Source organism: Sphaeramia orbicularis, chromosome 9 (genome assembly GCF_902148855.1).
Source record: "Sphaeramia orbicularis chromosome 9, fSphaOr1.1, whole genome shotgun sequence".
NCBI classification, from domain to species: Eukaryota; Metazoa; Chordata; class Actinopteri; order Kurtiformes; family Apogonidae; genus Sphaeramia; species Sphaeramia orbicularis.
Genome location: NC_043965.1, coordinates 23,172,190 through 23,187,340, shown reverse-complemented (window position 1 = coordinate 23,187,340; position 15,151 = coordinate 23,172,190). Strand labels below are relative to the sequence as shown.

At 37.7% G+C, this 15,151-nt stretch overlaps 1 protein-coding gene across 1 annotated transcript; it reads left to right on the top strand.

The window, feature by feature from the left end:
- Nucleotides 1-6,775: 6,775 nt before the first annotated feature.
- ccdc112 (coiled-coil domain containing 112) lies at nucleotides 6,776-15,112 on the top strand. Its single transcript, XM_030143611.1, has 14 exons — nucleotides 6,776-6,827; nucleotides 8,575-8,672; nucleotides 8,756-8,877; nucleotides 9,079-9,168; nucleotides 10,412-10,487; nucleotides 10,614-10,740; nucleotides 10,923-11,039; nucleotides 12,464-12,601; nucleotides 12,687-12,808; nucleotides 12,972-13,098; nucleotides 13,273-13,440; nucleotides 13,554-13,652; nucleotides 13,776-13,894; nucleotides 14,085-15,112. Exons 1-14 carry the CDS (start codon nucleotides 6,783-6,785, stop codon nucleotides 14,113-14,115), a joined length of 1,479 nt encoding a protein of 492 aa, XP_029999471.1. The 5' UTR covers nucleotides 6,776-6,782; the 3' UTR covers nucleotides 14,116-15,112.
- The last annotated feature ends 39 nt before the right edge of the window (nucleotides 15,113-15,151 follow it).

Below are 15,151 nucleotides of genomic sequence, written 5' to 3'. Positions count from 1 at the left end.
GTCATATACACATAGACAACATTCAGCATTTTCACACTTGTATTAGTGTCTGGCAGTTTTCATCGCAATTATGGCTCTAAGATAGAAACTGTTTTTTAGATGGTTTGTACTGGCCTTTAATGTCCGGAAATGTCTGCCAGAGGGTAAAAGTTCAAAAAATGAAAAACCAAGGTGGGTTACATGTTGCGTGTTGCCCCTGTATTAACTGTTAGGCCTTTGTAAGTTACTTAATGTCAGGCTGCAATTACAGTTGATGTGCAGGAAACAGCTTTATTACCTAACCTGTAGTTCAGGTGTGGCTATGTCATTATGAATCAGCAGAAATAATGATAGTGGCGGCTACTGAAATGTTCAACACATCTCACGTTTTATTTGCATATCTTAAATCAACAATGTCACCGTGTTGCACTGTGTATTTGTGTTTACAGTGTTCACTTTGTCATGTACAGCAGGATTTCCTTCTGTTCAGTGAAATGCACACAGGTCAAGAGGGCAGAGGAAAGCATTACATAGGAAAGCATTATATTAAAACCTTTTCATGTTTCTTGTTTGGAGGATACGTTACAGCATTACCGTCCCTCTTGATCAGGCTGTTCTTGGCTGTGCCCACATTCGTTGCCAATGCCAAACCATCTGCCACAAAGCAACACTGACTCATCAGACAAGCCCACGCTCTTTTTGAGAATGTATGATTTCCACAAGGTACCTCCTTTTCTATTTAATCATAGTGTGCAGTACCGGCCTGGTATTTCACTGCAGTGCTGAATTGAATGCAGACCTGAGCATGTGGGCGCAAAGTATTGCAGATAAAAGAGCAATCGTGGTCAGACCAGAAGCCTTGCCTCAAATGTACTGACACATAATGTAGATTTCATAAAACATGTCAAATTTCAGCGTTTCTACAGTAGGTTTAAGTATCTACTGTAATGCATTGTGTTGTATTCTGTATCACTGGCTTCTAGCATTTTCCTGTTTATTTGTTGATTAATTGTCATGCTGCCGGTGCCCAAATATAACACAAGCATACAGTCCACACCCACACATACACATATTCACACTGTATCCCTCTCTCTGCACTGGCGCCTATCAGCAGTTGATAATTTACACAAAGAGCGACGGTAGCGTTTGCTCGGGTCCTGAGCTGCCAGGGATAGACAGAGACGGATCCAGTGTCTGTAGATGCTCCAGCCTGCCGGTGTCCATTACCCATGATCACACCGCTGCAGCTGATACCCCACTCTAAACCTTTACATCTCTCTCTCTCTAGCTGTGTTTCCACCACATGCGATCACAGAAAGATCACACATGACGACTCGGACTTTCACTTGATGATGAGATCCTGAGGTTGTATTTGTGCTGTTACACTTTCATCAGATATAAGGTAATGCACACCTCCAACACAACCCTCCCTCAATTTTCACCATCTCACAATTTTATAACTTAAGGGATTCCTCCTTTGTTTCGTGAAAATCAAAGCAGTAGTTTTTACGTAATCCTGGTGACAGACAGACAGACTCAGGTGATCACATAACCTCTTTGGGGGAGGTAAAACACGTGTAGGCAGTATCAGGTGGACCAGTACATGTCTAATGAGGACATTAAATCCAATCTGATCCATGACAAAGAGAAGAGATGCCAGAGAAATTGTAATAGTCTAATGATGACGAAACACCAGACTTGGTAGGAGTGACAAACACACTTTAGTGTTCAATGTGTGACATATAGGGAGTGTCTGAGAACATTCACACAGCAAACCCTAGTCAAAGCTTTGACTGGCATGGGGCAACGTGGGATTATGAGAAAGACTCATGGGAGCAGCAAAGAAGAATGAATAAACAAAGCCAAAATTAAAGTAGAAATCCCACTTTTTCCATTGCTCAAATACTTTAGGCATGAGAAGGCAAGGATATCCTTGTGGATATAAATTTATGTAGCCTTAGTGGAGAAAAGTCATGTAGAGAAGTGATTTCATGGATTAAAAAATGAACAGAAATGTCTGGTTTTATTATCGGCTTTAATTCTTGTTGTTGCCATTGGATGTTCCTGTCACTTTGAGGCTTATTGTTAAAATTCTGAAAGCCACTGAGCTCTGGGAGTCACACTCTATGAAAGAAGACAAATTTGGCCAAGGCTGTGGAAAATCTGGTGTGCTGGTTAGAACCAGTTTTAGCAGGTTTCAAAGAAGTGTTTTTAATATTTTCAAGACACTCAAGTGATAACATCATCCACTGTCTGAACCTTCTGTGTAAAATCAGGTAAAAACATAAAACATAAACTGTGATTTCCTAAATACTGTAATAGATACTGAGCCCAAGCCTTGTGACCGTGTAAAATTTCAACCATGTGTCCATGTTAAAGTATGATGCAGCTTTAAAGAAGGCGTGGGTTTAATCATTTCTATAATTTCATCAACTTGGAAATGAATGAGAACTTCTTTGGAGGTTTGTGCTAAGAAAAGTGAAAGCACACTTCACACATTTGGAGGTGTGAAGAAGAAAAAAAAAAGAAGGAACGGAAGAATAAAAAACATGACAAATATTAATATGTGACTGCTTATGCTTGCTCATAGCAGGCGTGTACTAAAAATAGCCTCATAGTTGCCTGCATGCAGAATTAAGAGGTGAGGTTTTTCAATGGAAAATGCACTTGTGCTCACACATCCCCATCTGCAGCCTCCTAATAAAATACCAGGGGTAGAATGACACCAGCCGTGGACTTTAGAGCGACCAGCCTGCCCATTAAACCACACTCATGCACACAAACACTCCCACAGCATTGCATGTACAAACGCACACCCTGTGAACCCTTGACGGCACATGTGCAATCAACTCCACAGGTCATCTCTGTAACATTAGCTCCCTCGCTCTCTTTCTCTGTCTCACTCTCCTGCACACTCACACATAGAAGTTAACCAAAAAAAAAAGATAAACCCCATGTGAGCAGACTTCAGCTGATGCTTATTTAACAGACGCCATGACATTTTACTGTAATATGATTTACTTTGCTTCTTCAACGGGCTTTAAGACAGTCAATGTAATGTACTGTCGAACAAGCAGAGGTGCTCTGGGTTAACAAACCCTTTCACATGACATTGCTTTACCATTTTTGTTCGATGTGGTCTGACAGTTACACTCTTGTGGCTGTTCATTTATTCATAGAAGACCAAATCTTATTCATCTGGCTCAGTTACAGTCCAGTATATGAAAACCACCTTGAACTCAAGTCTCACTCAGTCTACAAGCCCACAACTATTAACCGCTCCACTGCTGTGGGACATATTTTTGTAACAGTAAACCTCATTGCACATGCAGGAGTGTGCAACCAGATTTTGTGTGATCTGACAGTCAATGATGTTCTAAGGGAAGTGTCCTTTCAGCAAAGCCGGAGCAGACGAGCTCTGACAGCATGGGTGACGTGCATGAGCCTTGTCTTTATTAGTTAGATATTTAAGGCATAAATCGCTGAATAAATCACTGCATTATTTCACAGGAATTGAAAATGATCTGACTTTACTCTGGGACTGACTCCTCTAATTTCACTGATGCACTTTTGTGTGTCAGTGTAAGTTAAAAGTTTGGTTTCACACCACTAATATATGGATTTTACAACATTACATTGATCAAAATGACTCTAATAATAATACAAATAAAAGTAATGCCACATAGACCAAAAAAGATAGAATCTGAACAAAACGGACTAAATTGTTAATTTCCATTATCAGGGAGTAGAGGCTGTTCTGTTCATGTTTTTAAAAGCTCATAATAACATTTTAGCATCTACAAGTGACAACTGCTAATGTTGATGACGTGACATGATAAAACACCTACAGACATAAATTAAGGCGTTAAATGCTGTTTTGAAATGGTCAAGACTGACCTGTGAACCTTAACATTTTATATTCAGCACAGAAGATTTAGCACTTCGCCACTCAGTGAAGGCCCTGTGGGTTCTCTGCGAGGTCATATGAGGACAGCAAGGAAAGGTCTCAGCCTTATGGAGAGCATAGGTGAAATAAGGATTTACTGTTTGTCACAGCAGATATGTGAGAGGCCATCTGCGTAGGAGCCACATTAAAGAATAAATATGTATCCAAACAGGGGCTGGTGACATACCCAGCTCCAAGTGGTGGCAAATTTATTGTGGTTTCAGAAATAAAAAATGTATGTATAGCATTACATATCGCCTCCACCAAATAGAAGTCTCAAGACTTGAGGAATGACATGATCTTAAATTAGCTCACTCATAAGAGACTCATTAAAGGCTGTTTACCATATGAGTCTTGGAGCAATTTACATCTGATTCTTGATTGCATCTTAGTGTTATTTTAATACCCAATATTCTGTCTTTCCATATTCTGCAAGAAAATTCTGTGAGATATAAGCACAGATGAGTCTTTGCATTGGCATTGTTATTGCCAAAGATAAGGATTAAATATCACAAAATGTTTTTTAAAAAAATCATAAAATACAACTCAGTGTCTTTACAAACTTTTTTGCATAGACATTAAGTTCTGAACAAGTATACATTTTAAACTGTTATTGCTGTTAGATCAGTGTGTTTATGAGTCTGATGCACAGCAGGAATAGCAATTACACTGATCACTTTCCCCCTGCTTTCCCAACTACACACAGCTCAAGTAATTTACTGATACACACACACACTCACATGTTCTCACACTGGCTATGTGCTGGTTTGAGTCTAACATGCCTGACATGTGCAGGACACTGCCTGATCATATTACATTTTAACACCATATACAGTTACAGCACTAGTCAGGTGTCAGGACAAATTGTGTGTGTGTGTGTGTGTGTGTGTGTGTGTGTGTGTGTGTGCGTGCGTGCGTGCGTGCGTGCGTGCGTGCATGTGTGTGTGTGTGTGTCCACAAACATATGCATTTCTGTCTGTGCATATGGTTTATGTGTGTTTGTGTTAGTTGACATCGTTAACCCTTATGTAGCAGGCAAAGTGGCTGAAATCTTTACTGTTCAACAACAGGCCGACACCTGCAGGGAACATACGTAAACACTTTCACTAGTGGCGTAAGAATGGGAATGAATATTCCTGCAACCTCACACACAGACGCACACATGAATAAACACTGTGGCAGATGCCATTAATCAGCCTGTCTAATTCATAGAACTGGCAGCAGGAAGGGTCCCAGTCTGAATGAAAAACTGTCCTCTCAGTTTACAGTGATCATATCTCATAACATTTCCAAATAACCTATTAGCTCAGAGGTCAAAAGTAAATTCTTTTTTAATTTCTTGCCAATACCTGTGATTTTACTGGTGTCATAGGTCACATGTTTTCGGGCTTCACTCAAGTTTACATTCACAATGCAACATTTAATTCTTAATTTTGGACAGAGTGGCTTACCAAAATAAATAAATGAACAAAACCTAATCCGAAACTTCACCACATCTCTTTCTTTTTCGGCTTGTTTTTTAGGAACCAAGTTTGCTTTGTTGCCATGGAGACGGGACAGTAACTCTCATGTGACCTTTTGTGAAACTTTGTCACATGACACAGAAGTTTGTATAACTGAAGTTGAACTCAGATCTATCTGTGCAACAAACGAGAAAATAATTAAACACTATCCAGTTAAAACCCCAAAGAACTTTGCTTCTTTCCACCTCAATACTGGATATAAATGATCATGAAGTAATTTTTTATGTGAGGGATGCCTGGGCAGTCTTTCCTTCCTTCAGGATGAATGGTTAATTAAACATTCCAACTCTTTTGACATTTAAATAATTCCAATCAAAACATCTCTGTGTGGAAATTCCCCCCTTTGTAACATTGTGTTTATCAGATCTGCTATGCCAACTGGTGAGCTGTTCAGAACATTGTCTCATTTATCAAATTAAGCGAATCCCTCAGCGAGAATGAAGACATGAAATTGTAACACTCTTCATTAAGGAGAACAGTTGCTATTTATGTTGCGACTCTGCCTCTGCACGGTCTACACTCTGCACCCATGGGATAGACCATTCCCAATATCTGCACTCAATAATGGATTCAGATGTCTATTTATATTCCTTCTTAACTCCCTCTTTCTCCCTCCTTCTTCTATCTGACTGTCACTCTGGCCAGCTCTTCTAATAATTATAGCTGCTGGCCATCATAAAAAGGCTGGTACAGAAATAACCAAGGAAGGCCTTGGTAGACAACATGGGCAGATATCTGAGAGAGTGTGATGCACTTGTAACTCTAAACATCTAGTTGTAGCAGGGTGCAGGCTGTAAGAACTGAGCTGCAAGACAGAGCTATATATATAAATTTATATAGTAAGGAAGGAAGCACGTTGCGTAATAAGTTCACAGAGAGAAAAACGCTGCTTATTTAAGTCATTCTGGATATACTTCTCATTCCTTGCAGAGCACAGATGAAAAGTACAGATATGAATGTGTCAGAAGCAGCCTCTGATTTCACACTATACTGAATGCTGTTAAATAAAACAGAACTCATAGCTCATGACATAATATCTGTGGTGCATTGAGGGGACTTCAGCTTTTTCTCCTTTCGTGCATCTAAATCTGTTGTCATGGTTACTTTCTCCTTGTTAAATTGCAGGTTTGTTCCAGTCTTGTAGCCTTCCTGGAAACACATGTGCTGTTTCTGTGCAGCCTTTCAGTCCCTGGGCAATATAAAATCTATTTATTACACAGAGCAATGCAATATACTGATAACACGCGGCGCCCTCTGCTGGTGTCATTTGTGAACTGCAATGTAAACACTGACATTATAAGTAAAGTTTGTTGTGTTTACAGTTTCGGTTAAAGATGGCCACCTTAGCAACCACTCATTGCGCTGAAAACCACTGCTCGGTAGCTATTATTTTTATTAAAACCCTGATATAAACTATTCACTCACTTCTTTTCAGAGGTTTAAATGTAGTAAAGTTTAGCTAGCTTTCGTTAGCTAGCTAAACTGCTATCCTTACCAGTGTTAAATATAAGGGAGGAAAACTGCTTGCTAAGACTTATTTTGTGTTCTTTATACATTCTACTCGCGTACTTTAATCGGAGGTACGTTTTCGCGAACGTTTGTCGTTGTAATTTAATCTTAAACAGTGTCCGAATATGAAAGCATAATTATTTACAATAATGTTATTGATGGAATCACGTGTCTATTATCGGACGCAGTGACGCAAAAATGCCTCTCATCAAGTTGTCATATTTGGAAGAAAAAAAATAAAAATAAAAAAAAGAATAATATCACCAGACTCCCTTTGAAACTTTCTAAATTCTATCAACAAGCTCTACTTTCTTGGAAACTTTTCTATACACACAGTTTTTCTCCACACAAAGCTAATATTTGGAATAATGAAAACATTATTGTTAGAAAGAAATCATTTTTTTACAGAGCTGGATTGACAAAGACATTATTTTCATTAATGACCTCTTTGACAAAGATGGGAACTTATTAAGATATGAACAATTTATGACAATAAATTCGTTTCCAATTCCAAATAAAGAATATAACTACGTATTCAAAGCGATCCCTAATGGTATTGTCTTACTTATGAAAAATCATCTTAGTTATCTAACATCACAGACAAATAAACCTTGTTTATTGATTAATGGCATTAATATTTTTAGTTCGAGCTGTAATAACAGACATATACGCAATGCATTGAATGAAAAGAAGAAAATCTCCCCCAGAGGTAAAGCAGTATGGAATTCAGCTTTTTCTAAAATTGAGTGATCAAAAGCATGGTCATTACCATATAAATACTGTGTTACAAACCAAATTATAAATTTTACATCTCAAAATTTTACATAACATATATCCCTTCAACGCTATTTTGTGTCGATTTTATGATGTGGAAGAAATATGCAACTTTTGTCAATCTGAATCTGAATCTACTTTACACTTATTCTTTTTATGTGAACATTCTTCTAATTTTTGGTCCAAAATTGAAAATTATATCATATCTAAAAGTAACAATAAAATAAATATAACATCCCAAAATGTTATAACTTATTTTAAACATGATACTAACAATCTAGAATTTATTGTACATTTGTTCATATTATTTGGAAAATTTCATATACATAAAAACAGATATACTAAAACACTCCCAAATTTTAAAATCTTCCTATTAGAATTTGGAAATTATATTAAATCTTTAGAATTCATATATAATTTAAAAACAAAACAAAAAAAAAAAGCACTAACACATTGGCTGTTTATAAACAATTTTTCAATACTGACTGAACTCTCTGTTGCATTTATTTATATTTGTCAGATTAATTATTTGTTTACTTTTTTTTTCTAATTATAATTTGTATTTTATGCTTTGTATTTTTAAATCTATGCATTATTTTCTTAAACTTATATGTTCAAATGCTTTTTTCTCTTTTGACATCTTGATATTTGTTTAAAATTTTGTACTGTATACTCAAATGTTGTTAATAAAGTTGTTAAAAAAAATATTTCGATGAAAAAAAATACAACTGCAGTCATGACAGCAACAACTGCAGGGGCTCAATATGAATTAAATGAGACACACACACACAAAAAAGATATGTATATGTTCTCAGTTTTTGTGTTTTCTATGTCTGACTTGAGCAGGGAGAGGGAGACCCTTACAGTGACAATGTGGATCAAAGACAGGCCAGACACAAAGCTGTACAGTTCCTCAGGGAAGCTGAGAAAAGCAGAAGGCTGTAAGTGTATCTACTCAGGAGAATTTACACATTTCACTTTTAGGTCTTCAAAGTCCTAAGTTTTTTTTTATCCGTCTTCACAGGATTGAAAAGTTAGAGAAAGAGAGGACACTGATTGTTCAGTGCAGGAAGAATGGCTGGATCGATGTATGTGGAGAATTGGAAGACTATTACAGAGTTCTGGAGGAAGAAAGAAATGCAGCAAGTGGGATTAATTTTAAAAATATATATATGTGTATCACTATTTAAGATTGTTGACATTTACCTGAAAAGACATCTGATAAAATATTAACCTGTGAAGATACAGTCACATAGCAGCAGCCACTATGTCGATGTCTTGTCCATCTTTGACATAAGCAGTGAAATCAAACAGTGCTAAACTACTTAATCTTTGTTTCCTGTTTAGAGCTGAATCTTAAAAAACAACTGTTGAAGATTCACAATGGTGTGAGGAAGTTTCAGAAACAGCTCATAGATGTGAAGCCAACTCCTGAATGTAAGTAAACTCATTTAAAATTAAAGCATCAGTGTAACCAGTCAAAAGTTTGGACACAACTTCGTATGCAATGTTTTATCTTTATTTTCTAAAATTATTTTCTGCATTGTATATCAATATTAGAGACATCAAGGCCGTGAAGGAACACATATGGAATTATGTAGTAAACAAAAATAGAATATGGTTTATAAACAATCAATTTTTGCTTTGATGAGAGCTTTGAACACTATTGGCATTCTCTCAGATTCATGATGTTGTCACTTGGAACAGTTTTCCAATTGTCAGGAGTTGCCAGAGGTGCTGTGCCCTTATTGGCTGCTTTGTCTTCACTGTACGATACAACTCATCCCAAATTATTTCAGTTGGGTTTAAGTTGGGTGATTGCAGAGGCCATGTCCTCTGTAGCAGCACTCCATCACTGTCCATCTTGGTCAAATAGCCCTTACATATTATCATGTTGAAAAACAAATAATGGTCCCACAAAGTGCGAACCAGATGGAATGACACGTCACCGCAGAATGTTTTAGTCATATTAGTTAAGTGTGCCTTGAATTTTGCATAAATCACCAACAGTGTCACTGGTATAGCCATCACACCTCCTCCTCCATACTTAACATGTAGAAACCATCCACTCACTTGTTATGCATCTCAGAAAGACATGAAAAATCATATGTACTGGAAGGTACATTCAAAGTTCTTGAAATTGTCTGGATTTACTGACCTTCATGTCTTAAAGTAGTGAAAGACTGTGATTTCTCTTTACATAATTGAGTGGTTCTTTCCATATTACACATTCAAACAGTAGTTGAATGGGACTATTCACAGTGTAGATCTATGTTCCAATCCTACCTCCACACAAACTGATCGTATCAAGCATAATAAGAAGCCACGAATGAACTTTAACAAGGCACATCTGTTCACGAAAAAAATATTCCATTTGATTACCTCATGAATCTGATTCAAAGAATGCCAAGACAGTGAAAGGCAAAAGGTGGCTGCTTTGAAGAATCTAAAATATAAAACCTAAGGTGGATTATATAACACTTTCACTTTGCTACATACTTCCATTAGCATTCTTTCATTGTTTTAATTATTAACCTACATTGTAGAAAGTAATAAAAACAAAGAAATACCACTAAATGCTGAGTTATGTCCAAATTTTTGACTGGTACTGTGTAAAAATCTTACATTATTCTTTGTACTATCAAGACACTTTCAGTACCATTTACTTTTTTGTTTTCAGTGATTGAAAAACTAAAGGAAATAATGTCTGAGGTAGAGACCTCAATCAACACACTAAAAGAGGAGCAACGCTCAAGGTAACAGGATAAAGTTAAAACTAACGAGATTACACTCTGTAACCAGAAAACTAGAAAATCCTGTAATAACATAATTTGTAGCTTGGTGTAGATGAAAAATATTAACTTGAGTTTTACTTCTTTCAGCTTTGAAGAACTTTTAAAGGAGGAGAGGACGTGTAGACAAGAAATCACTGCTTATGAGAAGAAGATTGAAAACTGGAGTCTTGCAGTAAAACCAGATCCAAAATGCTCCAAAGCTCCCATTGTGAAGGTCTGCAACTCTTTATCATCCAGCTTTCTGTATTTCCTATAAGTGATGCAATAAAAGCATCAGAACTGTTTCATATATTATTAGATAACCAAAAATGTTTTTCCCATGTCTTTTTCAACCTGCTTGTTAGATTCTTACACTACATAGGTCTCTGACAGACAAATCATTGTCTCTCCCAACAGACCAAACCCTTAGACCGAGACCTCCCTGCTGAGGTCAGAGCCCTGGACTCTTTTCTGCAGAGGACAGGAGGATCTTATGGAGGTTGGGACCAATATGACCACCAAGCATTCCTCAAGGTATCATTGCTGAGACTGTATTTAAATTAAATGTGTTCAAGAATTTGTGATGACCAAGCAATGATAGCAAGGACTGCAGAAGGACTCCAAGCCACTATGTCAAAGCTAAATGAGGCTGTGGAGAGGTATAAGCTGACAATCAACAAGAACAAGACCAAAGTGATGAAGATCGAGAAAGGCGAACAACAGCAGCTACAGATTAGTTTTGATGGTAACATCCTTGAACAGGTCCATCAGTTCAAATACCTTGGTAGCTTGATAACTGAAGATGGAAGGAGCGAGAAGGAAGTGAAAACAAGAATCACTATGGCCAAAGATGTGTTCAACAAACATCGAATGCTACTCACTAAGAACCTCAACTGCCATCTGAAGAAAATACTGGTCAAGACCTTGATATGGAATGTGCATCTGTATGGCTCAGAAACCTGGATGTTGAAGAAAGCTGATATCAAGTGATTGGAAAGTCTGGAAATGTGGATATGGAGAAGAATGGAAAAGATCAGTTGAATGGAGAGAGTGAGAAATGAAGAAGTCTTGAGAAGAGTAGGAGAAAGAAGAATATTACTAGACACCATCTGGAAAAGAAAGGCTAGTTGGATTGGACATATTTTGAGATCAGAAGAACTGCTGAGAACGGTGATTGAAGGAAGGGCCAAGGTTATAATAGTTTTGGATTTTTCATTATAGTTTAGTTTTATTTAGTTTTGACTTGTTTTTTCTCTAATTCAGTTAGTTTCAATTAGTTTTTAGAGCAGGTTTGCTACTTTTTATTAGTTTTTGTTTTTTTTCTAAATGCTTAGTTTTAGTATTAGTTTTAGTTTTTTCATATCTTTTCTCTTCTTCACCGTCGTATTCACATAAATCCCATACAGGACTCTGCTGCTTTAGTCTCCATGTTTCCAGGTACAGTGGGGACCAGAAGATGACTCTAAACCAAGCGACGCACCGTAAAGTGTCATATGGTGCCAACAGCTAAAATTGCTGGAGTGAAATAAATCTATTTCATATCAATTCGAAATTGACGAAAACGAAGGAAATTTTATCCATAATTTTTATACGTTTTAGTTAGTTTCATAAGTACACAATAGAGTTTCAGTTGGTTATCATTTTTTTCTTTTAATTATAGTTTTTATTTATTTCAGTTAACGAAGATGATTTTTCAATTGTAGTTTTCGTCATTTTGTTAGTTTTCGTTAACGATAATAACCTTGGGAAGGGCAGAAGGGAAGAGATTGGGAGGGAGAAAGAATGATGATGCTGGATAACATCAGGCAGGGACAAATGTACCACACAATGAAAGAAACCGCGCTGGACAGAAATGAATGGAAAGGATTAGTGTGTGCAGGACCTGCCTAAGGACAGACCACATAGAGAGAGAGAGAATTTGGGACAGTGAAACTTACTCAGACTTGTTTGCGTTACAGGTTTGGACAAAACACCGTGGGCAACCATCCTACAGAGCGGAGGCCAAACTGTACCTGCCTGGTAAAACTCTGGAGGAGATAGAGCAGCATGAGGACTGGCATCAGGAGCTGATCCACCTACAAGACAGGAAGAGAGAGGTAGACAAATGTAAAAATAATAACCCTGCTAGAGCTTGTAATATATTGTGAGGTTTTCATCTTTATTTCCGTTTTGCAACCTCAGGCTATCCAGCGTTGGAAAGCCAGTAAGCAGCAGCAACGCCAGGGCAGGATACAGAGTCAGGAGGAGGCAGAGGAGGCAGAGAGGAAGGAAAAAGAGGTCAAGATTCAAACTCAGAAGCACAGGTGAATGAAAGATATAAGGAAATAGAATAAAAACAAAATAGAGAAGATGGAGCAGAAAATACTTAAGGTCACTGCATGACATCTAACAAATCCATTGTTAAGTGTCTCATGAAGTGATGGTTATAGTCTTTGGAAGTCTGTTTTATCTTTTTGTCTATTTCAGGACTGAAGAGGAGAGGAAGGAGGCAGCATGGCGACTGGAGGAGTGGAAAAAAGAAAAGAGAAGGAAAGAGGAACAGGAAGAGGAGCAGAGACTGGCTGATGAAATACAAAAAAGAAGGCAGGAAAAGGTAAATCAAACTTTGTGGAAAAAAAGACAGAATTTTACAGCAAATTACTATTGTATGATATTTTCTACATAAGTTTACTGCTTAGTTCATAAAGTGTAGAAATCAAAACCTAATGCACAGTTTGTTAAAAATATTTACGTAAAAAATTTACGTAATAAAATTTTGGTCTACTAGGAAGAACGGCGCCGTCAGCTGGAAGTAAAACTGATCATTGAGGAGCAGCTACGTCTGAAAAGAGAGGAAGAGGAGGAAGAGCAGAGGAGGAGAAGAGAAGAAGAACTGAGAGAGATGGAGGAAAGGAGGAAGGAGGCAACAAAGGGCATCAAGCGCTTCAATGAAAGGGTACTTCTTAAGGAATCCAAGAATAAACATCATTTGAATATATTTCTATACTGTGAACAAAAAAGCTCATTCTCAGATGAAATATTACTGCTGATTTCCCCTCCTTTTGGCAGGACCTTCATAAAGTGGAGGCTAAGCTTCAGGAGAAACAGCTGAGGAGCAAAAAGGAAGAAGAAAGACAGAAGAGAATTGCTGCAAAGTTAAGGGAAAAGGTAAGGATTGAACAGAAAAAAAGCAACAAATATCCCCAAAATAATGAAAGTAATCAAGGATTTTTTCATAACTGACTCAAATAATGCACTGCATGTTCTAAAACTCATCCTCTCCTCATGCAGGTGGATGGTCAAGTCAACAGAGACCCCTCCAGGCTCACCCGGCCCACCAAGGGATGGGAGGAGCGAATGAAGCACATTGGACCCTCAGGAGGAGGACCTGTGCTCCAGATGTTTCACAGGTCTGATCGTCCTTCTTCTCTGTAATGCATGTTTTCATGTAGAAACAGATGACTCCTTTTTGAATCACTTAAAAACAACACTGGGGTTTGTCAATTTTCTACAATTAAAACAAGAGAATATTTTCTTTGGGGGTATACTGGACCTGAAACTATAACTTCCCTCCTTAGAAACTTTGTTGTTTTGTTGCAGAGCGGTTCCCTCTTGGAGACAAGGCCTGTGATGATGCCAACCACTACTCCTGAGCCTGATGTATATTCACAAAGTGACCTACACCAGTCAGTCACAACATTCTGACCACTGACAGGAAAAGTGGTATTAATGTTGATTATCTCATTACAATGGGACCTGCCAGTGTAGGATATATTCGACAGCAAGTGAACTTTTAAACCTCAAAGTTGTGTTAGAAACAGCAAACTGGGCAAGAGTATGGATCTGAACAACTTGGACAAGGGAGAAATTGTAAAGGTCAAACCACTAAGTCAGAGTATCTCCAGATGTTGTTGTTATTCCCAGTGGATTCCAAGTGGTTAGTACCAGAAGTGGTCTAAAGAACAACAACAGCATCTCAACCAATCGAGCATCTATGGGATCAGAACATTATTACCACCTGTCTGATATTGTCTAGGTTCCACTTTTTCCTCAAAAACAGCTCTGACCCGAGGCCTAGACTCCACCAGACCTCTGAAGGTGTGCTGTGGTATTTGGACCAAGACATTATCAGCAGATGCTGAAGTCCTAGAAGTAGAGAGGTGGGGCCTCCATGGATTGGATTTATTTGTCCAACACCTCTCACTGATGCTTAATAAGTCTAAAATTGAGATTTCCCTCCTTTGTCCATTTTTGGTCGGTAGGCTACTAACCACTGTAGACTAGGAACACCCAACAAGGCCTGCGGTTGTGGAGATGCTCTGACCCAGTCATCACCATTACAATATGGACTTGGTCAAAGTCATTCAGTTCCAGACATTGCTCATTTTTGTTGCTTCCAAAACATCAGACTAAGTATATTCAACTCAGTAAAAGGTGCTGTTACAGTGAAATAATATGATTAACACCACTCCAGTCAGTGATTGTAATGTTACGGGTGATAAGTATAGATGAACCATTTTGTGCCTTCATATGTATATTTTTATGTGTATATGTGCCCTCACATGGTGTGTCCTCTTGATTAATGTCTGTCTTTCAAATAAACTATTGACAAATTTATCACTTTTTGATAATAATGGTGAGCTGTTTATTTATTTTTAAATTTAATC

Excerpts from the sequence above, each read along its gene's own strand:
- ccdc112 (XM_030143611.1), top strand. The coding sequence starts at position 6,783 with ATGGCCACCTTAGCAACCACTCATTGCGCTGAAAACCACTGCTCG. Across the intron at positions 9,169-10,411 it reads TGTGAAGCCAACTCCTGAAT|TGATTGAAAAACTAAAGGAA; the intron begins GTAAGTAAACTC and ends TTTTGTTTTCAG. Across the intron at positions 12,602-12,686 it reads TACAAGACAGGAAGAGAGAG|GCTATCCAGCGTTGGAAAGC; the intron begins GTAGACAAATGT and ends TTGCAACCTCAG.